Genomic DNA, 25,845 nt, shown 5'->3' with positions numbered 1-25,845 from the left:
CTCAAGGTAATTATTCGATTTTTTTCATATGTTGTAGTTATTTTTGTTCTCAATTGTGTTGTTGTTTTCTTTTTATTAAACAATAGTTGTTATAGTTTCATTTTTCAGAGATGAAATTCCATTTTTGTCGTTACCCAGGTTCCATACCTCTCGCTACCTTATCCATGTTTTCTTTTTTATTTGTCTTTTTTTTTTCAAAATGACTAAAATAAAGATTTTGTAAATTTGTATTCTTTTTTAGTATATGTTGCTAGGTGTTATCGTTTCGATTGCTAACTCTTAACTAAAATTTAGATTTTCGGCTTTATATGAACTCAATTTTTAGCTTTCTCAATTGTGCTGTTGTTTTATTTTTATTAAACAATTGTTGTTATAGTTTCATCTTTCAGATATGAAATTCCATTTATGTCGTTATCCAGATTCCATACCTCTCGCTACCTTATCCATGTTTTCTTTTTTATTTATTTATTTTTCAAAATGACTAAAATAAAGATTTTTGTATATTTGCATTCTTTTTTAGTATATGTTTCTAGGTGTTATCGTTTTGATTGTTAACTCTAACTAAAATTTAGATTTTCGGCTTTTTATGAACTCAAATTTTAGTTTTAATTGAAGTTAGATTAATTTTTCTAATTCGGAACATGTTGAAATCCACTCATTTTTTTAGTTTGAGTTTAGCTAATTGATATGGATTGTATTTTTTATTTTTATGCATTTTGGTACAAATAGATATAAAGTTTCACACGATAGTTGTTCATTGAAGTTTGAGACATATTAAATAAAATATTAAAGAGATATTGGAATATTATACTTACAATGAAGTTTATTTCAATATAAATTATGTTATATTATTATTATTATTATTATTATCAAGAAGTTATTTTTTCCCAATTTTCTAGACAATGAGATTGTAAACGTCTAATACGCTTGATAAGATGTTTATTCTTGAAGAATGTGGATTATACTAGATACGAATTCAAAATCAAGGTAAATAAAAATAAATTTTGATGCTCAAAATCTTAAAAATGTACATTAATTATGGATATTGAGATAATTGCTTTTGCAACATTGGCTTATATAATTTTTAACTATTATATTATGGTTCGTACAAAATTGTTAGTATTTCAAGAATTTTTAACAGATGAAAATGAAATATGATCATAAGACAAATTATTGAAAAATATTAATTAAGAAAATATTATTATTTGAATCTCTTCAAATTCTCAAATGTTGAGCATAATGATTCTAATTAATATAATTAATTTCACATATTAATTATAAAACGTTTTCTTTTGTATTGAGTGGTTACAATTGCGATTTAATTCTATTTAACTAAAATTAATTTAAGACGTTCTCTCCTAATTATCTTTTTCGTCCCTTCATTTTTTTTTTCAATTCTTTTGTTTGTTTTTCTTACTTACAAAATTCAAGAATATTTAATTATTAGAAAATATTAATGAAGTCAAATAAGTGATATCTGCGAGTATGGCTGATATTCTATATAGTGAAAGAATGAAGAACAAATTGATTGAATGTCTTGATGAGATATTACGAGATGAAAATAGGAGAAATCATCATCTTAAACTGATTCAATTAGATATATTGGGCTATTGTATCAGAATGAATAATTGAATTCGAATACTTGGTGATCATGAAATTCCATCAACCAAAATAATTATCATCAAGATGAATTTGTGACTTATTCTTACGAATTTTATTTTTTTATATGTAACATATTGAATTGATAAAGTTTCTTCATATGCAACATTAGAAAAATATTGATTGTAATAGTTTATAGAATAATATATTGATGTTGCTTCCATTTTAACATAGATTGTAATTCTTTTGTATCGTAGATATAATATTTAATTTTAATTGTAGTTTAATTCAATTTTTGTTTAACCTATATTGTAATTCTTTTGTATCGTAAATATAATATTTAATTTTAATTATAGTTTAAATCAATTTTTGCTTTTTTATTATATTCTAATATATTTCTTAATTAATCTGCTATTTTATTATTATTGTTTCACAGAATATATGGAAATGAAAATGTATTAAAACTCCTAAAAAGTACAAATCATTGAATTTTGTAAAAATAAACAAACCATTCATCTTTAGTTAAATTCTAGAAAAAAATAGTCAATTATTTTTAAAATTAATTTAATTTGAATTATCATTAAAAATATATATATTAATTTCAAATATACATAATATAAATTTTTTTTCATAGCATGATATAAAATTATTTAAAAGTAAATATGTCAATTTATTTATTTATCTAAATTATATAAAAGTTTCATACCTCGTGCATCGCACGGGTTTTCGACTAGTATTTCACTAATAATGAGATTGTGATGATAGATAAATTGGAGAAAATCATAGTATTATTGAAATTAAAAAAGTATTGTGTCAACATAATTAAAACAACAAAATAAAGTAAAAAACAAAAACATCACATTTTATCAATGGTTAAATCCATATGTTCCTGCTTTGCATCAGCAATTAAGTCCTTTGTAGTTTTGAACTTCTTCTCCAATTCCTCCTTCTCCTCTATTTTTGACTCAAAATATCCAACCATTGAATCAGAGAGAAATCGTAAGGCAGCTGAAACACTGTTCATGAATTTTAGGATTTCATCTTTGTCTCCACGCTTGAATACAACTTGTATTCCATTGAGCACACTTTCAAATTGAACTCCCAATGGAGGAGCATTATTACCTTCGCTATCTTCGCATGTCTTTCTCTTTTTCCATGAGGACTCACCTGCCACGTTTTCAAAAGTCTCTCCAGACATAGTTATGAATGATTATAACACTTTGATAGTAGTATGTGAAATGGTATGCATGGTAAGAGACTATTTATATAGATTAACACACCTTTTCAAATGCACGCTACATGTAATTGAAAACTGCTTGGCTTTCACGAATACATTGAATCCAATACGATTTGTATTCAGTTACATTTATCATACCAACATAATGGCACTTTAAATATAATACATTGAATACAAAATGGATACATTGAATGAAAAGACGTCTCTGTATTTATGTGGGATTATCAAGAGACTTTACAGATTAAATAAATTAATTCCGAATTTTTCTATATAAATAGGAGTATGACATGCTCTCGAAGTGTTCTACTCACTCTTCAAATATGGATGTTATATTACTTTCCGATTCAGTAGATCCTTCCAAAGAGCCTTCCAAAGATGAAGACAATTTCTCTCCCTACCTATTTGAGGATGATCCTAATGAAGTTATTTCTCCACTCAGAAAAATCAAAGTAGAAAAGTCTAAAAAAGACTCAGTGGGGCCTTCATCGGGAAAAAAAAGAAAGGCTCAGCAAAAGTTGGAGGTGAAGGAAAGGAATACATCCAAGAAGCTTATGCTTGGGAAGACTTATGATGGTGTTAATCTGTTGGATTCTACTCCAATTCCAATAAATGAAATTGAAGATGTTGTTAAAAGGTGTGTCAAGAAATGTATGCCTCAATAAACATGTGATTTCTTAAAATGCATCAAACAATGTGTGTTTATTTGGAGTCGGACTGTGAGGAGATGGAAACTAATGATGAGAAGCTGAAGAAAGAGAAAGACAAGAAGGAGATGAATATCCACAAAAGCATTTGATCGTGGAAAATGCTTTAATAAGTTTCATATTCTCAGTTATATTTGTCTTTTCTTAGTGTAAGACATTTTATTTCAATAATACATATGGAACAGTGCTTTTCAATATTTTATATTTTAGTTTCATTATTGGATGGTAACTTAATTTTCAAGTAATACCTAAGTTACAGATATTTCAATTTATATTGAAATGAAAACAATTGTTAATTTTTACAAAAAAAAATTAACCATTCATGTTCTCAAATATTTATAATTTCTTTAAGTTTATTTACAAAAAAAATAATAATGTCCATGTAATATCGAAGATTAATTCATAAAAAAATAAATACATTTAATATCAAATTATAATTTGCAAGTAGTACCTAAGTTGAATGAATTATAAATTAATGCATTAAAATAAATTACATATAAATAAGATGTTTAATTAATTAAAAAAACAATGTGTATGTAAATACCCAATTTGAACGCATTAAAAATGATAATTTGCAAGTAGTACCTAATTTGGATGCAAACTAAATGAATGCATTAAAAATAAATTGAAATCGTAAAAAATAAATGAATATGCTCGGTGCATTTAAAAAAATTCAGTATCTATTTCGATTACGTAATAAATATAATTTCAATATATAAGTCCATAGGGTTTCTCAACTCGTTATTTGAACGATTATGTTCTATATTTATTTAATCAATCATTTATGTAATAATATTTTTCATTGAGCTCATGTTACCTTAATGTAACATAACGCCACCCGACGTATTGTAACGTAATAATTATAATAACAATTTATAAAGTGAGAATTAAAAACATAAGCATACGTCTTTTAATTGGCGTACGATTAACATATTAAATTAGCAATGCTTTTATATATTTCGATTTGTATTAAAATGAAAGCAAATGCTAATTATAACAAAATAATTAACCATTTTTTGTCTCAATTTTATATTTTTTCAATTTTATATATTTTTAATTGTTATTTTTTAATATTAATAAATTTTAAAACCTATTAAAAAAATGACACTGCCAGGTCTCGGACACAAGACCAAATGACTTCTAGGATAGTTGCTAACCAGTTGATAATTAATATGTATTATCCTGTTTGTAAATTAATTTGTAAAAAATGTAAGACTATTACGAAAAAGCGAGCAGTGTTGGGGTTAAACACGAGTTGGCTCGTTTAGAGCAGCATTGTTACACCCGACCCAAAGCGGCATCGGGCATGAAAGGAAAATAGGATAACGAACGCCTAACAGCCTGAAACCCGAACCGATTTTCTAATAGATAAAAATCTATTTGGACTACCTAAAGTTTTATTAATTATTTGGCTTGGACTCGATAATTCTATCGAGCTTCCTATGTATCCCGAACATCTTTTAATCTTTTAGCCGAGAATCAAAGCCACGTAGTTCTACCTATTTTAGGTAGTTCTAATAGGTAGTTCACTTAACTTATTATTTGTTTTAACTTATTGACACTTTGAATAACACGCTAATACTTTAATTGTATATTTCACTTTGTTATCATCTTTATATATAGATACATCATTTTATCAAAATAAATCAAATCGAATAGCGTTTTATCAAAACGAATCAAATCGAACTAACGTTTTATCAAAACGAATCAAATCGAACTAACGATTTATCAAAACGAATCGTACTCAAATCAACTCGTAATCAAATAAACATTTTATCAAACAAACTCGTAATCAAATAAATTGCTTTAACAAACCAACTCGTAATCACTCAAACGTAAAACATTACAATTCAAGTCATCAAGCATTTCCAAAACGTAATATAAAATTTGTGTGTCCATCCTCGAATTCCACCCGTGTAGCTTATCATAACATCTATCATATCAATAATCGAGATATCTCATTCATATCTCGCCTTGCCTAACGTTAGGACTACCAGCCGTGCACTCTGGTCATACCGCCCTTAGGTATGGTCTTATAACTTACAACTCCTACCCCGGGCAATCCTAGATGGACAAAACCGTTTTTATCAATCGTTCAAAATAAATATCACAACATGAAAATCATATTGGATTTCGATCCAAATCACATAAATATTAACAATAATCGAATCAGCTTTCTCAATCCAAAAATACTTCGTATAAAATTGTCAAATTCATTTTCTCGACCAAATTTCCAAAATACCACGATAATAAATAATTATTCTTCAAATAATCAAAATCAGAAGTATATAAATATTTTAAATAATATATTTTAAACAGTTTATTTAAACATATTCAAAACCTCGTAAATCATTTAAAACTGAAACTTATTTTTTATTCGTAATCGGATTAGCTATTTTAGACCGGATATATCGTTAGACTCTTATATTACCATAAATATATTTGTACTAATTGTATATTCAAATTCATGTACCAATTATATATTTTACTATACCGACTAATTGGAAAATATCGTTATTAGTCCTTCTAGTTTATAACTTATTTTAATTCGATAAATTGACGTCACTTAATTATTATATAAAATTAAATTTTAAACCAACGTTTATATCAGACTATTTATGTTCGTTATTGAAATTGTAATATATAACACTAAACTGGTATCGTTACTTCTGACCGAAGGTTCAATTAGACTCGTAACATTAATAGGAGTCTATTCGTACAAATTTTATATTCTAATTATATTCCAAACTCTTGTACTAATTTTAGTAGATTTTAATTGACAATTGTCGATATTAATCCTTTTATTTTGACTCGACAAATTAAGGTTGTTCAAACTATTTTATTGATAAAATTAAAATAATCAAAATATTCGTATTGGGTTATTTTCGGTCGTTGAGACATTAATTTTAAACCGATGTAATTATTTTGGACTGATTATACATTTAAACTCGTGACGCTACTAAAAGCTTATTAATACCGGATTAAATTTCACTTAGAAAAAAAAGCTAATATAGGACAATTGTCTAAATTTCATATTTTTATTAGTAACCTATAGACTTCATAATTCACTACTTATAAACATATTAAAATTTGACGAAACGGAACCAAACTTACTCAAAGTCATACTTATAACATTTTAAAAATAATTTAGATCCAAAATACAGTTACCGAGATGTCGTCGTCAGTCACCGAAAATTTGCCGGTATGATCCGTTGACAGTTGCTGGTTCACGACACCGTCCAAAGTTCATTATCGATGATTTCGTATACTATTTCTTTGTGATTTGATGGAATCCAACATTTAAGTTCCCAAATATTCATAATCCCAAAACAATATGATATTTGCTTTATTGTAATTCTACCACACCATTCTTCCTCTCCTTTCATATTCGTATCTCTCCTTTTTTTTCATATTCATTTTCATAACTTTCATATTTCCATATCATTTCTTCCATCCCTCTTATAAATGATTAGATAAGTGTCTTTTGTTTGGAAAAATGGACACATGTATTGAGAATTGTTGAAATATAGACAAATGACTTTTACATGTTTAAAATGGAGACATGTATCTAGGACATGTGTCTTACCACATGCTTCTCATAATAATTTTAATTAATTTATAATTATATTATGATTATAATATTATGATTATATTATGTGTACTTGTCCACACATATTACTTACTACTATATCTTTAACTTTTTTTTTATAATAAAATAAGTTTGAAATTTAATTCTAAATTCGTATATATATAATTTGAGAATTGGTAAAATATCAATTTTGATTCTCTTAGTTTATTTATTTTATAAAACTTAATCAAAACTTTTAATTTACACCTAAAAATATCAAATTAAATACAATAACATAATTATATATGGCATAATCTTAATTTAATATAAAATACGTTAAAAATTTTGGACACGGATGTTACAAGCATACTTATCATTGGTCTAGACCTATTTAGTGATACACTATTCAAATGAAATTATAACACGTGTTCCCAAAGCTAAATTGAAATCATCTTCTTTGGAAATCAATCGGCATACTTTCCGATTGAATTTCAAGAGAAATTTCCCCTCTTCCACGACTGAAACCCTAACTTTTACCAGCGATTTGCGTCGATTATTCCTTTCCACTCTATAGATTTTTGTTCATCCTTACTTTCGTTAGGTTCAAATTTCAAGCTCCAATGGCTGTAACAAAACAGTCGAGTAAAACTGATTCACGAAGCAAAGGAAAGCAGAAATTGCAACCTAAGAAGAAGAACAAGGCTGCTAAAAGGCGTAAAACTTGCAATGCCGAAACCTCGAGTATAAGGGATAACGTGGCGAAGCTGGCTAGTATGCCTGTACTCAAAGGTATGCCAATTGATATTGAATCCCTGCAACAAATCGATTTTGGTGTGTCTGCTGAAGGTAGTAGGGAAAAATGTTCATTAGCTGAGAGGATTATTTTGTGGCATTTGTTAAAGGGGAAACAAATGAATTTTGCCCAACAGATTATCTCCCACATCTTGAATAGTTTTAGAGCGGTTAAGAAAGAGCGTCAAAGAAAAATCCATCTACCTTATGGTAATCTTTTGACATGTGTGTTTGAACATTTCAATGTTCCTTTGACTAGGAGGGATAACCGGTCAGTTAACACGAATGTCATGGATGCTTTATACTTGTTAAGTATGGCAACTATGACGAGAAATAGAGATTGGATCCTTTCAAAATTTGTCAAAACTGAAGATGATATTGTTTTTGATAAAAAAAACATATTTATGGAACTTGGGGAATGATGAAGAGGATGTTGAGGCTGAGTTAGAAGCTGATGAGCCTATGGATGATGAAATAGAAAGTGTAGATGTTGGAATGGATGGTTTTGATATTGATGATTAAGATGTTGGGATGGATGGTGTTGAGATGGAGGGTGTAGAGGTTGAGGTAGAGGCTGATGAGCCAAGACACAAGGAGTCTGATGAAGAAGATGAGGATGAGTATGAAATTATGTTTCGGAAGGTGGGGCATCCAGGAAACTAGAAAACTGTGGAGGAAGAAGTTGATGATGTTAGCAATGTTGGGGCGATGGTTGTGTACGTTGGAGCTGAACTACCGACATCCTCCTGTCTAATTGATAAGCTTCTCATTTTGGACTTGAATGGGGGTACTTATAAGCTCACGAACCCGTCTATGTCGGTCACATATCATTCCATTTATGAAATTCTATTTTGATAATTTTACTGTTGCGATTTGGTCATCAAAGATGAGGTATTTTTCACATTCTTCTTAGGTTCATTGAATTCTTCCCATATGATTCTCTTTTTACATTCTTCTTAAGTTCATTGAATTTTTGATAATTTTAGTGTCTTCTTATTTGTTTTCAAGGAAAAACATTGACAGGATTCTTCCGAATATTAAAAGATCACTAGCTACTGAAGTTGAAATGTTGTTTGTTTGGGTGGGACAATTCTTTCCAACTTTTAGGATTCTTTTTCGTTCCATAATCAATTATTGAAATATTCAGTTTTCTTATATTAATGTTTACTACACAGTTTGATTTTCAGGGTCAAGAGCAATGTGTTGTAACAAAAGTCAGATTTGGCACCAATGATCAAAATTTTATAATGTTTAAAGATTTGAAGCAAGTTTGGGATACCTATCCACGATTCAATGCTTCAAATACTGTGTTAATAGATGATACACCGTACAAGTCACTGCTGAATTCTGTAAGTGTACCATCTTTATTATAATTACCCTGTATTATGATGCATTATAATTTCATTTTGTTGGATTCTGCAGGCTAACAATTTCATCTTCCCCACAACATATGATTTAAGCAACAAATGAGACAATTATCTAGGTAAAACTTTGTGTCAATATCTATGTACTTTATCTACCAACGTGTTCATCTAACTAAAATAATGCAATTTGCAGACCCCAATGGAGGTTTTGTAAAATATTTGGAAAGACTATCAAGTGCACATAGCGTTGCGGAATTCATCCAGAGGGAACGATTCGGTCAAGATCCCATTCCAAAGGATGATTGGCGAATGGCTAAACCCCAGCAAGCTATAGATTATGCTATGAGATATGGAAGATGATTGTATAACCAAGTCTTTTGGTGTACTGTTTGTACATTTTGTGAACTGTTGGTACATTTTGTGTAAAAAGTAGTTTGACAAACTGTAAATAGATATTTTGACAAACTATGTGAAAACAATTATTTTGGCAATCAATCTGTGTTGCAAATTTCTGTTTGTTTAATTATCATTTGGTTGTTTCAATTTCGACAAGCTGTGTTAAACACAAATTTATAACATCTTGTATGTATGAATTCTTCCATAGATTAAGACGACCTATTCTGTACACTCTATTTTAAGATAATGAATGTGGAGAATAAATCATACGTAGTAAGTAACACATAAGAAGACATATTATTTAAGCTAGTTTTTTAATTGGAGAATATATTCTATAAGCTTGAAGGTAATACCAAATTAGAATACATCATGTTTCTGTTTTATATTGTTTACTTATCACAAATATTTACTCATATCAAAATGACACAGATGACTGGAATTTTGGTTATGCTTCATATTTGATTGATAATAAGACAACCTCTTACGTATATTCTAACATTAAAATATGCCTCTTTAATCAAAATCTAACGCTTAAACCATAAAAGAACCATAATGTTTTTTCAATATGATATCGAAACAATATTTTTTACATTGTATTTTCAATCCATTTATTTATCAATGAGGATTCAAATAGAGTGGTAAACAATTAATCTAATACTAAGATTAATTCTGGTCGAATAGAGGGTGTCTGAGATTAATTCGTCCGATCGAAAAAAGTCTGTCTTAGGTTGATTTACTGTCATCAATGGCTGCCATAAGGGAGAAACCGTATTCCTTCTTTCCACAATTATGGAAAGAGAAAGAGAAGATGATATTAATTGATGAAAGAGAAATTGTGTTTTAAGAGGCACAAGATTTCAAATTACAACCTACATGTCAGCAGGTAAAAACCATTTTAATGTTAAATACCAACTTAAATTATGGACCATTAGATCTTGATCCATCGCCATCACTATGGAACAATATTCTTAATTTTTCAAAATCATCATTTTTAGAGTTTTCTCTCTTTAAACATTATCTTTCACTCTCATAAAAAACAACACATGGATGACCTCAAACCTAAAAACTTGAAGAATTAAAGTTGTTTAAAATATCATTTAACTCTTGAAAATTTTCATTTCGAAGTCGTTATCGATCAAATTCTGACAAAGTGAACTCAAATGCAAAATTTTGCAAACCACACGGTTGCGTTTGCAAAAAAAAAAAGTCACAGGTACCACATCGCAAATCGGCCAAACCACAGAATAGTTTTTGTAATTAACCATATATATTATTAGTATATTATTTTCCTTGTGACGTGATAAAAAAGTGGATGAGGCGAGGTAAGTGAGAAGAAAAGCCATGGCGATGGCTGTTCAGTGCTCCCTCTCTATCCTCACACCCCATTTTAGCTATGAGAGTAAAAGGTTGGTACATGAGAAGAAACAAAGGATAATGATATGTTCGTCTTCTATTTCCAATTTTTCAAATAGGTTTTTGAGAAGGGATCTGCTGCTTTCTTCTTCTGCATCCATTGCCTTCCCATCTTCGGGTATATTGTTATTATTATTTGTAGTCTCTGAGTAATGAATTTGAACTGTTGTAGTTTGGAAACGAATTCAATTATTTTGTATAGAAAAGAAAAGAAGCTAATTTGAAGGAATTGAGGTAATTGCAGGAATCCTTGCAGAGGAAGATCTAAAGATGAATCCTTTGGTTGATCAAATAAATGCTTATACGTATTTATACCCAGTTGAGTTGCCATCTAAGAAGTTTCTCTTCAAATGGTAGGTGTAGTAGTAGATGCAAAAAAGATATTAAACTTCCAATTGACCTGATCTTTATGGTTTGCAATTTAAAGGGTAGAATCCAGAAAACCAGAACGTTATTCATCCGCTGCACCATTGTCCCGTAAGTGCTTGCTGAGAGTTTAAGCATGCCTAGACACATTTAGTTGCATACTAGTAATTGAATTGAATTTTGTGCAGCTGATGCACGTCTTCGTATTGTCTCTGAGCTGGTTGATATCATTGATAACCTCATCATTTCTGTTACAGTACGTTTCATGCAGCCATCATCTGCTTGCTACACATGCAATTTTGATTCTTTCTTTAAAGGATTGTGATTTTATTTCTGTGATTCAGATAGGCCCCCCAAATTCCCAGTTTATCAAATCCATGGACAAGACTAGTTGGACAGCAAAAGATGTTGCAGAGTCTGTTTTGTCAGACAAGTCTGCACTGGTAATGTTTCTCATACAACGATCACCTGCTGTGCTGTTATTCCTTTAACAACCTAAATCTTCTCTTTTGGCAGCGAGTAACCTCAACTCAGCGTTTAGCTGAGAGTTCACTTCTTGATGCGCATACTAGTCAAGTAAGCTCCAAACCCTTCCTTTATATTCTACATATTCATTCATATAAACTCTGCTACTTATATCTCAGATTGATGGTCAGCCATACTGGTATTACGAATACCTGGTTCGCAAGTCACCAACCAGATCTGTAAGCGCCTCATTTCTTCCTACAATTCCTGTTTCAAGGTTTCTCCTCATAATTCACATTCAATTGCCAGGTTCAAGAATCAAGCCTTTATCGTCGCTACATTGCTGCAACAGCCGAAAGAGATGGTAGGGGATCTTTTTTTAATCAAATTGATTCATGGCTCTTTTTACTTCTCACTTCAAGAAACTTATTTGCAGGTTATCTTTATACTCTAAATGCTTCAACTCTTAATAAACAATGGGAAAAGGTCTCTCTCTCTCTCATTTCTGCTTGTGTATGTTGTGGTTCTTGATGCAAGGTTGTTTATGCCAGTTTGTTCCATGTAATGCAGATGGGGCCTTTCCTGGAGAAAACTGTAGCTACTTTTCGCCTTCTCCCAGCCACAGATAACTATGTACCTCCGTTTAAGGATCCATGGAGATTTTGGTGATACTTTTGGTTTAACCTTGTGCTAGTTTATCTTTGGAATCCAAATCAGTAGACATATATATATTGGTTTCATTCTTTTTAACAAGATTTGTTCTCTTTGGGATGAAATTTATGAGGACAAACTGATTTTATATGCTGAGGCGTGTGTGTGTGTGTGTGGAAGGCGATGGCATTGATAGATGAGACTTTTCAATTTTAGCCCTTGAGCTTTGCAAACATTTGATATTGATCTTGCCTTATGAATATATGATTATGCACCTTTAAAAAAAGAGTGTTGCTACTTACCGCCCCTAAATGACCTCTTCCCGTCCCCATTTGGACAATTTTGCCCTTTTGAAGAAAAAAAAAAAAAGCTAATTTTGGTCTAGGTGGGTGCTAGATCCGTCCAGCCAATGGCTTGGGCGGATCCAGAATCCGCCCAGCCAATCCGCCCAGACCACTGGCTGGGCGGGTGCTATGGGCGGATCTAGCATCCACATAGACCAAAATTGGACCTAAGCACAATTGTATACTTTTTAGCGATGGAAAATAAAAAATTCTCTAATCTTTTGTGACGAAAAAATGCTAGTTGTCATAAAAAATATGCATTATGTTCATGATTTTTTTGAGAAAAAAATGTAAATTTTATTGTTTCCGACCCATAATCATCCATTTTCGAGATTCGAATTGTCACATATCAATTGTTTTCATAATTTCAATTATTATTGTTCGAGTTTGTGATTTTAAAGAGAATTTTTAGTTTTTTATCAAAATTATGATAAGGGCAAAAAAGTCCAAATGGAGGCGGTAACAGTAATTTGGAAGCGGTATTGAGCAATTCACTTAAAAAATGGCACACTCAAACGACAGGTTTTACAAGCTCCCCCAGAGTCAAATGTTGGAAAATGAAACATCAGAATCATTCAATCTCAAATGTATAACACTACTTCGCATATCAGTTTAGTAAGGACAGGAATAAATATAATCGCAACAGAGGAAAATCTTCTTGCAGATCAAGTTAATTATGCATTATGGAAAAACAAATTCAGCATTGCAAGATCAAGTCCCCTGGATTGTGCAATTAAACATAGCATGCAATTATGGCGTTTATGAGGAGTGGCCGCCGACCTTTAAACATGTGATGCTTAAAAAACGTATTAACAAGCTCATTCATTTCTCTGAGCAAAGAATATTAACACATCTACATCCAAATTTACATTCCTTCCAATCTATCTATCTGTTCTCTATAATTAAGGGATTTGGAAGGCCGAAAAATCCAACTCAACTCACAGGATTACCACTCACAACTCCTAAAGTTGAAAATCTTATTTGCATCGTATAGACTCGGCAGTTCAGTTAGTCCTGTGAGGAAGCAGAATACTCGAAAAGAAGGCGCTTAGAAGGTGCAGACTGAAGGAGCACACGCAAGCGGCTTGTAAGCTGGTAGATCAAAGTCCATTGCATGGCCATCTCTGAATCCTTCATTTGTCTAACAATTGAAGCCTAAACAGGAAATGGTAGACAGTTGTTACACTGTTACTAATATATATTAACTTACATAATACGGTATGGAAACCAAATATCAAAGTTGGAAACACCCTTTTTTGCGCCTTGTTTTTGTCTGTGAACTCTCATTATTAGATGACTACAGAATTTGGACAAATTTGAAGATAAAAAAATTGAAGAACTGAGATCACCTGCAGACGTTTCCCAAGCTGCACCTCAACTTCAGTACCAAAAGAAATATTATTGGCAAGAGATTTCAGAGGATCAATGGTAGGATCAACAGAGAGCAAACTTGGAATCTGTGGAGCATAGACTAGCCTCCACCTAGCCTGCCCAAACTCCCCCTTCCCTTCTATTCTTGGCATCAGTCTCTCAAGTGTTGCGGTTGCAAGCTTTTTAAATGCAAGCTGCCCATCACCCTCCAATATTGATTCTGCCAATTGACTTTCAAAAACTCTAGCAGCCTGAGTACGAGAAATTTTGAAAAATCAGATAGCTAAATTCAGAATCAACAAATATGTTAATCTGAATAACTAACTAGACCATAAACTAAAAATTTAGGTGCAATGTGAATACACTTATAATTGAAAGAATGCATCATATCTGTATGTATTCCTTCTTCACTTTGTACCATTATGTTATACAAGATCTGAGATGCTTAAGAATGTTCAAATATGCAAAATTTAACAATTAACAAGCACATCCGTAACAATATATAATATCATTGTATGCTGAGTTATCACATCAGATGGCATCAATATAAGATCTACCTCACTAGGTGATAGGGCATCCTGTTCTACAGAGCGTGTTGAGGTCACAACCAGTTTGTCTTGCCAATTGCTGGCTCGGCTTTGGATCCTGAATTGCCACTCAGATCCAACCAAAGCTAAGTCCAGCATAGGATCTAGTCCATGCTCAGGCTCAAATTTCGCTATGTTCAGATGCTCTCGCTTCAGTCTGACCTGTATTTGGATAGTTCAACACAATATATTTAATCATGCCGACTAAATCAAAAGCAAGGTGAAGAAATGGTTCAATCACCAACTGCAAGAAAATAAAAATACTCACTTGAGTTGCAACAAGATTGACATCACCATTTTCAAATGTGAGAACACCTTTAGGCTTTATCCATTTCGGATGAGCCAAGCCATTTAGCTCAAGCTCTCCACTAACAGCAAAATTGAGAATCAGAGGATAAACTATTCTGAGCTCTGGTCCTAAGACAAGCTTCAAATCACTAAGGCGAATATCTACATTTGGTTTAATGCTGACTTTTTTCAAATCCTTTTCAACTTCCGTTGCTTTAACTGTAAATGCAAAAAATAATCGTCGTAAAAAAAGTGAAGTTCCACAGAAGTATTACCAAAGACTTAAAATATGAGACTTTTTATAAACAAAGGAAATTTTGCATCACCCAAATTGCAGAGCCATCATTCCATGTAAAAAAAAGTTTCATCAGTTATAAGCATTTCAAATTCTCTGAAGGTTGTTGAAGTACCAGTTCTAATATAAGCACATATGTCACAAGATGGAAAATTTCACAGAATATGCAAATTGATGAAATATACAATACCAGTTGTTTGAGGGAACTTGGTCCTTGAATCAGCAGGTTCAGAACTGAAAAACCGTGACATGTATCTAGAAGCAACTGCTCGACTGACACCTCCTCCACCTGAAAGTCTAGACTGATTTGAAGCTAATCGATTAAAAGAAGCACCTCCACTACCTTTATCATGTGGTAAATATGCTTCTCCTTGGCTCAATTTAATATTTCCTGAGATGTTTGGTTGTAGTATAGATCCAGTTATTTGTAACTGAGTGTCAACCTGCCCACTGAGTTAAGGAAGAAAACAAGTTACTCTTGGCTACTTAGAGAAAAGATGGATGAGCTGAAACAGCTAAAAGCTAAACAATCATCGCACCTAAAAACAAACATTCAAAGGTAGCAGTTATAAAATGTTCATAAAATATAAATGAAAAGAAAAAGATATATTATACAAGCCAAGGCACATATGCCAGAAAAAAAATACCTCAAAATATTTTTGGCCCGTACTTCCAAGGCTTCACATTTCAAGTCAATTTTATCTCCAGGCGATATTTCACTAGTTCTTAGGGGTAGATTTCCCTTTACAAGTAGCTTTCCTCTTCTGCTTACGCGACTCTCTAGTGAAGTGATGCATAGCCTATTTGATTTTACATTTACTGTGCCACCAAAGTTTGTAAGAGGCATCCGTAAAACTGGTGAAGATATAGACGCTCTGTGGAATGATGCAAATCCGTCAACAACAGGTTGTTCAACTGTACCTCTGACCTGTTTGATTGGAAACACATGAAAAACATTATGAGATTAAATCCCAAGCTTATAGTTAGCAAATATTCACTATTATCGTATGCAGATAATATGTAAAGCTCATAAATAACATATCTGAACCTACTTCAAGCATAACATCAGCATTTCCATGAAGCCAGTTGACGTAAGGAGATAAAGCTGTCAACATCATCATTCCCCCATCCTTGATATCAGCATCAATCCTCACTTCTCCTACATCTAAGAAATTCCAGTTCAGGACTTTCAGGCTTTCTGCTAATTGAATATTCCAACGTTCTTCATTTCTATCTCTAAAAACTTTTATTTCGTCAGCTTCATCGGCAGAACCTTTACCCCTTTCCTTCACCCAACCAGGTATCCAAGCTGCTCCATTTTTATCTGCATCGACATCTTCTTCCTCAGCTGAGTTATTTTGGACAAAGTTAATGGGAACACTTCCTTGAATATGTACATGACCATTCTGGATGATTGGTTCAAATTTAGCATTGAATAGAAAACGACTGGTTGAAGTTAAAGAAGCAACAACTTCTGCTCGTCCAAGATCAATGCCACCAATAGCACCATCCAAGAGCCTTACTTGCACATCACATTCTGGTTTTGCAAGACTTCCTCTAAGGTCCCCTTCCATATGTAATATACCACGGATTGGAGCTAGAAGTTGTCGCAGCGGATGAACAGTATCAGCTGCTGAAGATTCAATTATTTGAACCGCAGTTGGGACAAGACTGACCGGAAAATTTAGAACAGCAAAATGAAGATTGGTTTTTGGTCCTAACAAAGTGCCATCAGCATGGACCGTGGCATTATCCTTTTGGATAAAAATCCTCTCAAGGCGCAAACCATCATTGTTACTGTATGCACCAACAGCTAGAACACGCTGAGTTTTGTAGGTTCCCCATTCCCAATCATCCCCATGAAAATCGAATTCTGCCTGGTAAATACACAAGGAGAGGTAATAAAAAAAAAAAAAAAAACCGACATATTTTATTTACGGACATGCAGAAAATTGAGCATAAATACCATTGTATCTCCATTGCCTCCACCACTAGCATCAAGTGAACCATGCCAGCGGCCTTTAAGTTCAGCCAAACCTGGAAGACTAATGTCTTCCATAATGACATCATTCAATGGAGAGTAATGTCCCCGTATTACCTAAAAATCAGAGCTGTTAAAATAAAGACGAATAAATTGGATATACGTGAACTTAATTGCAATTAGTGTCACCATTGAGAATTTCTGTGGGAATTAGTGACATTAATTTAGGAGAATATTAGCTTTAAATTATGTATTTTAGAGTCAAATAATTTAAGGGATTTCTATTAGAATTAGTTTCCTAATTTATGTTGTATTCTCTGTGATAGAGAATATGCTAAAAGGCATAAAGGGTAATATGGGAATGAAGGGAAATGTGATTTGAGGCATAGTGAGAGTTAGTATATAGATGTGCAGAGGGAGAAGGAGGGAATGAAGGAAGAATTATGTTAGTAAGCACCATTTGTGTGTTTGGCTCTGTTCTTTGAGCAGAGAGGGAATTTATTTCCTGTGGGAGTTTGAGATCTTTCTCAGCTCAGTTTATCTTTCCTTTTCTGTCAATTATATACAAGTTTTTCAATACAATTCTCTATTTCTGTGTTTGTTCTTTCTGTTTCTATCATTTAGCGCAGTCTGTGGGAAACAAAATGGAAACCGGAATGAAAACTGAAATGGAAATCGAGATGGAGTTGGATCTTGCTATTCGATCTAAGCTTGACAACCATGAATACAAGGCAGTCGAAATTCATATCGAAACTGTCTTTTCTTCCAAGGGAGAAATAGGCAATGGGTTTGATCAAGTTGCAAGCCGTGTATGTGTTGTACAAGCGCATATAAAATAAGTACAGGGACTGAAATTTTATTTCCCTAAAGGTGAGCTGTGTTGCTAAAAGCTAGATTGTAGCTAAGTTTGTTATGCCAGCTGTAAAGTTACCACAGCTGTCGATAACCGTATTTGTCCTTTTCTCTATTTAAGAGAAAGGTGCAATGCTTGCGAGAACATCCTGGAAATTAATGAAACATTCTCCTTCCCAAATTCTCTTCTCTCTTCTAAATTCTTCTAAATTCTGTTGTCAGAATTGAGGTTCTGACATGGTATCAGAGACTTCTTTCCTTGGCCATTACACTCTGTATGATCAATAATACAGAGAAAAAGAAGAATTGAGGTTTTCCTTGGCCATTACACTCTGTATGATCAATAATACAGAGAAAAAGACTATAGCAGCCCTGAAAGCACAAAAAGAGGCCATGGATTGGAGCATCAATTCAAAGAGGTTCAATCCCAGATTCTGGAGATAGGTGAGTCTGCAGCTCAACAACTGATCATGAAATCTCTGGATATGGAAGCTGCCCCAGGAACAACGCATGGATTCCATTCATCAAGAGCAAGTTCAAGCTCGTGAGATACAACTTAGTAATCAAAACACATTGTTTGAACTTAGCAAATCCTTGGCCAAGTTAGTTCAAACTTCCCCTGAAAGTTCTGCTACTCCTCATTCTATCCTTCATTTTTCGATAGAAATAAGGGAATACTGAGCATCCCACCTCCAAATTTTACTAGTGATTCCTCTAGTAAACCACCCTTTTTCAATAAACTCTTACCCAACTGCGATTTGCCCAGTTTTGATGGAACAGAAGTGGACATCTGCGTTAGCAAATGCCAAAAGTACTTTCAGCTTTTCGAAGTTGGACCGGAGAAGAGAAGAGAAGGGATCTAGCAGGATTATATCTCCAAAGGAAGGCGGACAAATGGTATAAAAATTGGATCCAGGAGAAGGCAGAATCCAGTTGGGAGGAATTCCTGGAAGAAATCAGCAAGCGGTTTCAGGAGACTGATACTAAGGATGTAGTGGAGCAAATCACAAATTTGAAGCAGACTGCTACAGTTTTGCAATACCAGGAGCAGTTTGAAGCTCTGAAGTTTAAAATGGAGAAGGCTTACCACTCCATCACCCCCACCTTCTATGTGAGTAGCTTCATTTCAGGTTGGAAGCCTGAAATCAGATCTGCAGTGAAGTCTAGTCAGCCCACTGAGATCTACATGGCCATTAAACAAGCCAAGCTCCATGAAACCAATGTGAAGGAATTGTTGGAAGCTGTTAAACCTAAAACCACTTTTAAACCATACACTCCAGCCAGGACCTAGAATCCTACACCCAATCCACCTACAAACCAAACAACCTATCCAATACTCTACTACCACCCTTACACCTAAACCCCTAGACCCAAAATCTGCCTTAACCCCTCTAAATTTCCGAAAAACACCCAGTGCCTGTTGGAAATGTGGGGAGAAGTACTTTCCAGACCACCAATGTATAACCAAGAAACTTAACATGATGAACATGGAGGCAGGCGATGAGGAAGAAGGGGAGATTATAGAGGAATTAGAGGAGCTCAGTGCAGAGGAGACCTCAATGGAGCAAACTGGGCCTATTTAACTATCTGTGAATGCTCTTGATGGTGGTGTTACACACAACACAATAAGACTCAAGGGAGTGGTGAACAAGAAACCTATTGTGATACTCATTGACTCTGGCAGTACCCACAGTCTTGTGGATCAAAGGTTAGCTACTGAAGCTAAACTGGCCTTGAAGGTCAAGCCGGCTGCTGTAGCCATAGCAGATGGCAGACAACTTTTGGTAAGCACTAAGTGCAAAGAATTTTCTTGGTCCATGCATAATGCTAAATTTCAGTTTCCAATTAGAGTCTTGGAACTAGGACATTATTATCTTTAGTTTGGGAGTGGATTGGATGAGGAGTCACACACCCATTACATTTGATTTTGCATGCAAATTCACAAAGATAAAAAAAAAACCACTAGAGTTACATGGCATGGTGGCTGAACCTAAGCTTAAGGGCATGGGTCTCAAAGCCATTAAGCAACTTGTGGCTAAGGGGTGTGTTATGGACCATGAAAATAGAGCGAATTCCATGGGAAACCATGTAGATTAAGAGCATACATGAATATATTAAACTCAAGGTCATTACAAATATATATACAAGGTTCTCCCTAAATTACTCCTATAATTGAGCATACATGCATCTAGCTGTTGCAGAAGCCTTAGGCATGTATACATTTATTACATTGACTTATTGTGTAACACTCCCCCTCAAGCTGAAGCATGGTAATCATGCTCAGCTTGCTATTGATACAGATAACATAACCTTAAAGACAATACACTCGAGATATTTTAAAATATTAAAGAAATTCACCGGAAAACTAACCGGACAGACAGGTCAAAAATAAAGAAGCGACTGCGGCGGAAGAAGAACTGAGAGTTAGAACCCTAGGTCCAAACAGTCTGCTCACAAACAGTAATGCTAAAAGAAACAGCCCAAATATACAAACCTAGAAACCCATAAATTATGCTTTCAAAGCACAAAACAAATTTTGGAATCTCAATCTAGAAACCCAAAACAAGGCTCTATACCATGTTATTGACCATGAAAATAGAGAGAAATCCATGGGATACCATGTAGATTAAGAGCCTACTTCTATGAAGCACCGATACGGGTACGAGTACGGCAAACGACATTTCTAAAAAATATGAGATACGGGTACGGCGGGGATACGGCAATTTTTATATATAATAAATAATATATATATCATTTCTATTGAAAAATTCAAAAGATACATAAATATATAAATCACAAAAATAGAACTCGGACAAAAGTTGAAGTTGTACGATGATGAATTTGGACAGAAGAAGTCGACCAAATCGAAGAAGTCGAAGTCGACCAGAAGAGCCAGTTATGCGAACCAAAAGATTTTTGATTGATTGTAATCCTTATACTTTCAGAGTCTTTTTTTTAAAAAAACTCTATACTTTGAATTTTTTTTTAAAAAAACCCTAAAGTATCCACGGCGTATCCCCAGCGGGTCCCGATGTATCCCCCTAATTTAAAAAAAAAAAAGATACTTCCCAACCGTATCCCGCCGTGTCCCCGTACTCGGAGTATCGGATATGCATACGTTGCCCTCCGAGAAGTATCTTTGCTTCATATGCCTACATGAATATATTAAACTCAAGATCATTACAAATATATATACAAAGTTCTCCCTAAATTACTCCTGTAATTGAGCAAACATAGAGATTCTGTGTTGACTATAGAGAATTAAATAAGGCTACAGTCAAGAACAAATTCCCAATTCCTGTGATACAGGAACTCGTAAATGAATTACATGGAGCAATGGTATTTTCTAAGATTGATTTGCTAGCAGGTTATCATCAAATAAGGGTAAAGGTTGGAGACATCCCAAAAACGGCATTCAGGACTCACACAGGTCATTATGAGTTCTTGGTAATGCCTTTTGGCCTTACCAATGCCCCAACTACTTTTCAGTCTCTTATGAACACAGTTTATGCACATTATCTTAGGAAATTTGTTCCTGCGTTTTTTTTTATGACATTGTCATCTATAGTGCAACTTTAGAGGAGCACCTTGAACACCCAGATGGTATTCCATTACTTCAGCAACATCAACTCTATGCTAAAGGTTCCAAATGCGACTTTGGGGCCTCTCACGTAGCCTATTTGGGACACATTATTTCAGCAGAGGGAGTGGCAACAAATCCTGCTAAAATATAAGCAATGAAGGACTGGCCCAAACTAACTTCTCTAAAAAGTTTGAGAGGGTTCTCATTGACCTGCTCAAAAAGGATAATTTCCATTGGTCCACAGAAACTCAGAAAGCGTTCATTAAGCTCAAAGATATCACGACTAAAGCTCCAGTTTTGGAGTGTGATGCCAGTGGCACTCAGTGTTAATGCAACAGGGCAAGCGCCTGTGCTATATGTCTAAGGCACTCAGTCCTAGAAACCAACGATTGTCAGCTTACAAAAGGGAGCTTTTGGCTATTCTACAAGCATGCACTACTTGGAGACCCCTTACCTGGAGAATTTTGTTTTCACTGTCAAAACTGAGCATGAAAGTATAAAGCACCTTCTGGAACAGAAATTGCACACTTATCTATAGGACATGGGAATCTCTAAATTGCTGGTACTGGATTATACAATTCAGTATAAAAAGGGCAGTGGAAACAAGGTGGCAGATGCACTCTCTAGACAACAAGAGAGAGAAGGAAACTTACCACCATCTACCCTCTTAGCATTGACTATGGTGGTGCCTACATGGATGGAGGAAATTCAGTCTTCCTCTGAAAGGGATGAGTTAGCTACTACTCTTATACAACAATTAACAATTCAGCCCACCTTCACATCCTTTGTTTTCTATACTAATTGACTTCTCTCAGGTATCGTTCCAGAATTTATATTGGTTCCCACACTAATTTACGAAGTAAGATCATAGGTGAATGCCATAATTCTCCTAGGATCTTACAAGAGTACCCTTACAAGAGTGCAACAACATTTTTATTGGCCTAAGCTCTCTAAGGCAGTCATAAATTGGATCAACAATTGTGATATTTGTCAACGCTCTGAGGTGGATCAGTCTGCATATCCAGGCCTTCTACAGCTTCTTCCCATTCCTGCAGGACCATGGCAGGATATTGCAATGGATTTTATCGAAAAATTGCCTAAATCCTATGGGTTTGACACCATTCTAACCGAGGCGGACCGTTTCTCAAAAGGTGGTCATTTTATTGGTCTCTCTCATCCATTTAATGTTGCAACTATAGCACAGGTTTTCTCGGATCACATCTTCAAGCTCCATGGCATGTCTATCTTCATAGGGGTCTTTAAGTTACTGAGAACTAAGTTGTAATTCAGCAGTGCATACCACCCTCAAACGGATGGTCAATCTGAAAGACTCAACCAATGCCTAGAAAGAAACTTACCTCCGCAGTATGTGTTTTCTTAAACCCAAGACATGGTCAAAGTGGCTTAGTTTGGCAGAATTCTAGTACAATTCTACCTACCATAGTGCTATTAAAATGCCCCCCATTCCAGGCATAGTTCCTCAATTCCCTATCCTGCCTCCTCCTACTTCTTCTAGTGTAGTAGTTGTGGAAGAGCTATTACAAGAAAGAACTCAAATGAATTCATTTCTTCAAGAATGTCTGGCTTCTGTTCAGAACATGATGAAAGAGAATGTGGATCAGCATCATACTTACAAGCAGTCACTGTTGCATTTAGCAGCTCCATGAAGCTTAGTGCTCGTTACTATGGTTATTTCCAGGTTAAGGAACAAATAGGCAAGGACGCCTATCATTTACAACTACCCTCTACATGCAGAATCCATGATGTGTTCCACATTTCTTTACTCAAGAAGAAGCCTCCTATGTCTACTACACCATTAACTACTCTTCCCCCCAAAAGTTGATGGTGAATTTGTCATCCAACCAGCCAAGATTGTCAATACTTGCAATGCTGTCATTGCAGACTCTGTTGTTCCACAACTTCTTATTCAATGGGAGGGTTTACCTACAATTGATGCTACATAGGAGGATGAGGCCACATTTGCTGCTCAATTTCTTAGAATTTTTCCATTCTTGGGACAATAATGCAGTAAAGGAGGGGGTTTGTCACATACAAGGGTAGAAAATAAGTTCAGGGACTGCAAATGTTATTTTTAGGTTCTTCTTATGATTCTGTTAATTTGGTTATTTCTGCACTTTTATTTCCCTAAAGGTGATCTGTGAGCCTGTGTTGCTAAAAAGCTAGGTTTTTGTTAAGTTTTTTATGCCACCTGTAAATTACCACAACTGTCCATAACCGTCTTTGTCCTTTCTCTATTTAAGAGAAAGGTGTAATGCTTGTGAGAGCATGCTGGAAATTAGTGAACCATGCTACTACCTAAATTCTCTTCTTCTCTCATCTTCTCTCTTCTAAATTTGGAATTGAGGGTATGACAGTATGTACCTTTGAAGTGTGTTACCCTCACCGCCATGGTTCTTTGCGGTGGAGGAAACGTGATGTTCTCACAAATCAAGAGCGATGGTATCTATCAGATATTAATATAAATTTGGCCTTAACTATCAACTTAACCTTTTAGTTCAATTGGTTTCATGACATGGTATTAGAGCATCTTAGACCTAGTGATCAACAGTTCGATTCTTGGTAACCCCGTTTGTTGATTTAAACACATGGTAAGATGGGTATGTGTTGTACACGCTTCAAGCCGAGTGGACATTTGCGTGCAGGGTTATCATATATTAATATGAATTGGACCTTTGGACCTTAACTATCAACTTAAACTTTTAGTTCAATTGATTTCATGACAGTATCCAAAGAGTGGGGCTAGTCATGTGCCTCTACTTAATAAGGATAAGTGGACCTTTGTTTGTGTGGATACTGGTCAAGATTTTAGGCCGCTGAAAAAGAGGATTTCGTTCCACTTAAATCTAATTATTCCACAGGCATGCTGCATTCTTCGTCAATATTTGTCTCAGTGAAACGAAGTCGAAATTCAAGATATACGCAGTTCTGACCTCCATCATCAGTATATTGAAGGAATCCTTACGTTAGCAAAGGTTAAGGGGTCAGTGCAGCAACAAAAGGGAATTCCGTAGATTTTCCACAGAATCTCTTGTTTACTGATACTGGTCAACATATCCGAATTCAAAAAGGAAAAGATTCCGAGCAATATAGGCAAAATCCCAAATCTTTCCTTGGTGTGCACAAGAACAGCTTCATCCCTAATTTCGATGTTCACGATCAAGAGAGATATCAAGGTCGAGGTGTATTTAGGGTGTTGGAGATGACTAATCTGACCGACGAAAAAGGGGAGTCACTACAGCCCAAATTTGTCAGAAAAAAGGGTTACTCATGATTTAATTTTGAAGTTGTGGAGCTGCCACCACATTGGCAAGGTGTTGTTCAGATATTGTATAATGGGACCCAAAGCATTACATGCATCTTCACGTAGAGCTCAATTTTTAATGACATGATTCAAGACAACCCAACCCAAAAACTCATTAAACAAATTCAATCCAAATTATATTTCACTTCTGAGAATATTTCCAGAAGGCTTTCTCCGGTGTTCTGGATTTTCCTTTTCCTAATACCCAAACACGAAGAATCAATAGAAATGGTTCGAATTTAGGTGTTGGCAGTTGTATAATTCCAAATCAATTGCTCGAGATTCCTTTGAAGATGTTGGCCAGGTTGTTCAAGACAATCACTTGGGCTGCAATTGTTCTCTTTTGCAGCTTCCAAAAATATTTGGTATCACAATATCAGTTTGAAGCCTGTATTGACAGAGGATTGCTCCTATATTGGTGCATTCAAAGGATATTCATGATGAAGTAAATACAACCTATGTGGTGATCAAGCAATTTTGGCTTCGAATGGGAACTTTGACATTAGCTGCCAAGAATAAAGTCAAAAGTCATGCTTTTGATGTATTGAAGACACAGGGTTACTTGTCGACATTGCAAGTTTTCATTATGGTTTACCTTTGCTTGATATGGATTACTTGTTCATGTTGTTGTGTGGATGACCCAATCCTACAAGGATTTCAAGCAACT

The 25,845-nt window shown here is 34.2% G+C and overlaps 2 protein-coding genes across 3 annotated transcripts in view; one reads left to right on the top strand and one right to left on the bottom strand.

The window, feature by feature from the left end:
* The first annotated feature begins 10,968 nt into the window (after positions 1–10,968).
* Positions 10,969–12,773, top strand: LOC136202812 (psbP domain-containing protein 5, chloroplastic). Of its 2 annotated transcripts, XM_065993712.1 has the most exons (10): positions 10,969–11,191; positions 11,318–11,426; positions 11,501–11,550; positions 11,628–11,695; positions 11,784–11,882; positions 11,956–12,015; positions 12,084–12,143; positions 12,214–12,268; positions 12,341–12,390; positions 12,475–12,773. In XM_065993712.1, exons 1-10 carry the CDS (start codon positions 11,002–11,004, stop codon positions 12,571–12,573), a joined length of 840 nt encoding a protein of 279 aa, XP_065849784.1. In that variant the 5' UTR covers positions 10,969–11,001; the 3' UTR covers positions 12,574–12,773. The 2 variants fall into 2 exon arrangements, with proteins under 2 accessions (XP_065849784.1, XP_065849785.1); XM_065993713.1 differs by lacking the exon at positions 11,628–11,695 and having other exon boundaries at positions 11,788–11,882.
* A 923-nt stretch (positions 12,774–13,696) lies between these two features.
* Positions 13,697–25,845, bottom strand: part of LOC136202610 (protein TIC236, chloroplastic) — a 35,519-nt gene continuing 23,370 nt past the window's right edge. The window contains exons 17-24 of the mRNA XM_065993341.1: positions 17,407–17,538; positions 16,493–17,317; positions 16,088–16,368; positions 15,631–15,890; positions 15,126–15,364; positions 14,828–15,019; positions 14,249–14,521; positions 13,697–14,054 (exon numbers count right to left, since the gene is read on the bottom strand). Of these exons, the coding sequence (XP_065849413.1) occupies positions 13,908–14,054; positions 14,249–14,521; positions 14,828–15,019; positions 15,126–15,364; positions 15,631–15,890; positions 16,088–16,368; positions 16,493–17,317; positions 17,407–17,538 (2,349 nt within the window). The 3' untranslated portion in view covers positions 13,697–13,907. The remainder of the gene's footprint in view (positions 14,055–14,248; positions 14,522–14,827; positions 15,020–15,125; positions 15,365–15,630; positions 15,891–16,087; positions 16,369–16,492; positions 17,318–17,406; positions 17,539–25,845) is intronic.

Source organism: Euphorbia lathyris, chromosome 8, assembly GCF_963576675.1.
Source record: "Euphorbia lathyris chromosome 8, ddEupLath1.1, whole genome shotgun sequence".
Classification (NCBI taxonomy): Eukaryota; Viridiplantae; Streptophyta; class Magnoliopsida; order Malpighiales; family Euphorbiaceae; genus Euphorbia; species Euphorbia lathyris.
The sequence above is the reverse complement of the archived record's forward strand: the minus strand, read 5'-3'. Positions and strand labels throughout refer to the sequence as shown.

Coding starts and splice junctions, on each gene's coding strand:
- LOC136202812 (XM_065993712.1), top strand. CDS start 11,002: ATGGCGATGGCTGTTCAGTGCTCCCTCTCTATCCTCACACCCCATTTT. Junction 11,427..11,500: donor AAGAAGTTTCTCTTCAAATG/GTAGGTGTAGTA, acceptor TGCAATTTAAAG/GGTAGAATCCAGAAAACCAG. Junction 12,391..12,474: donor TTAATAAACAATGGGAAAAG/GTCTCTCTCTCT, acceptor CATGTAATGCAG/ATGGGGCCTTTCCTGGAGAA.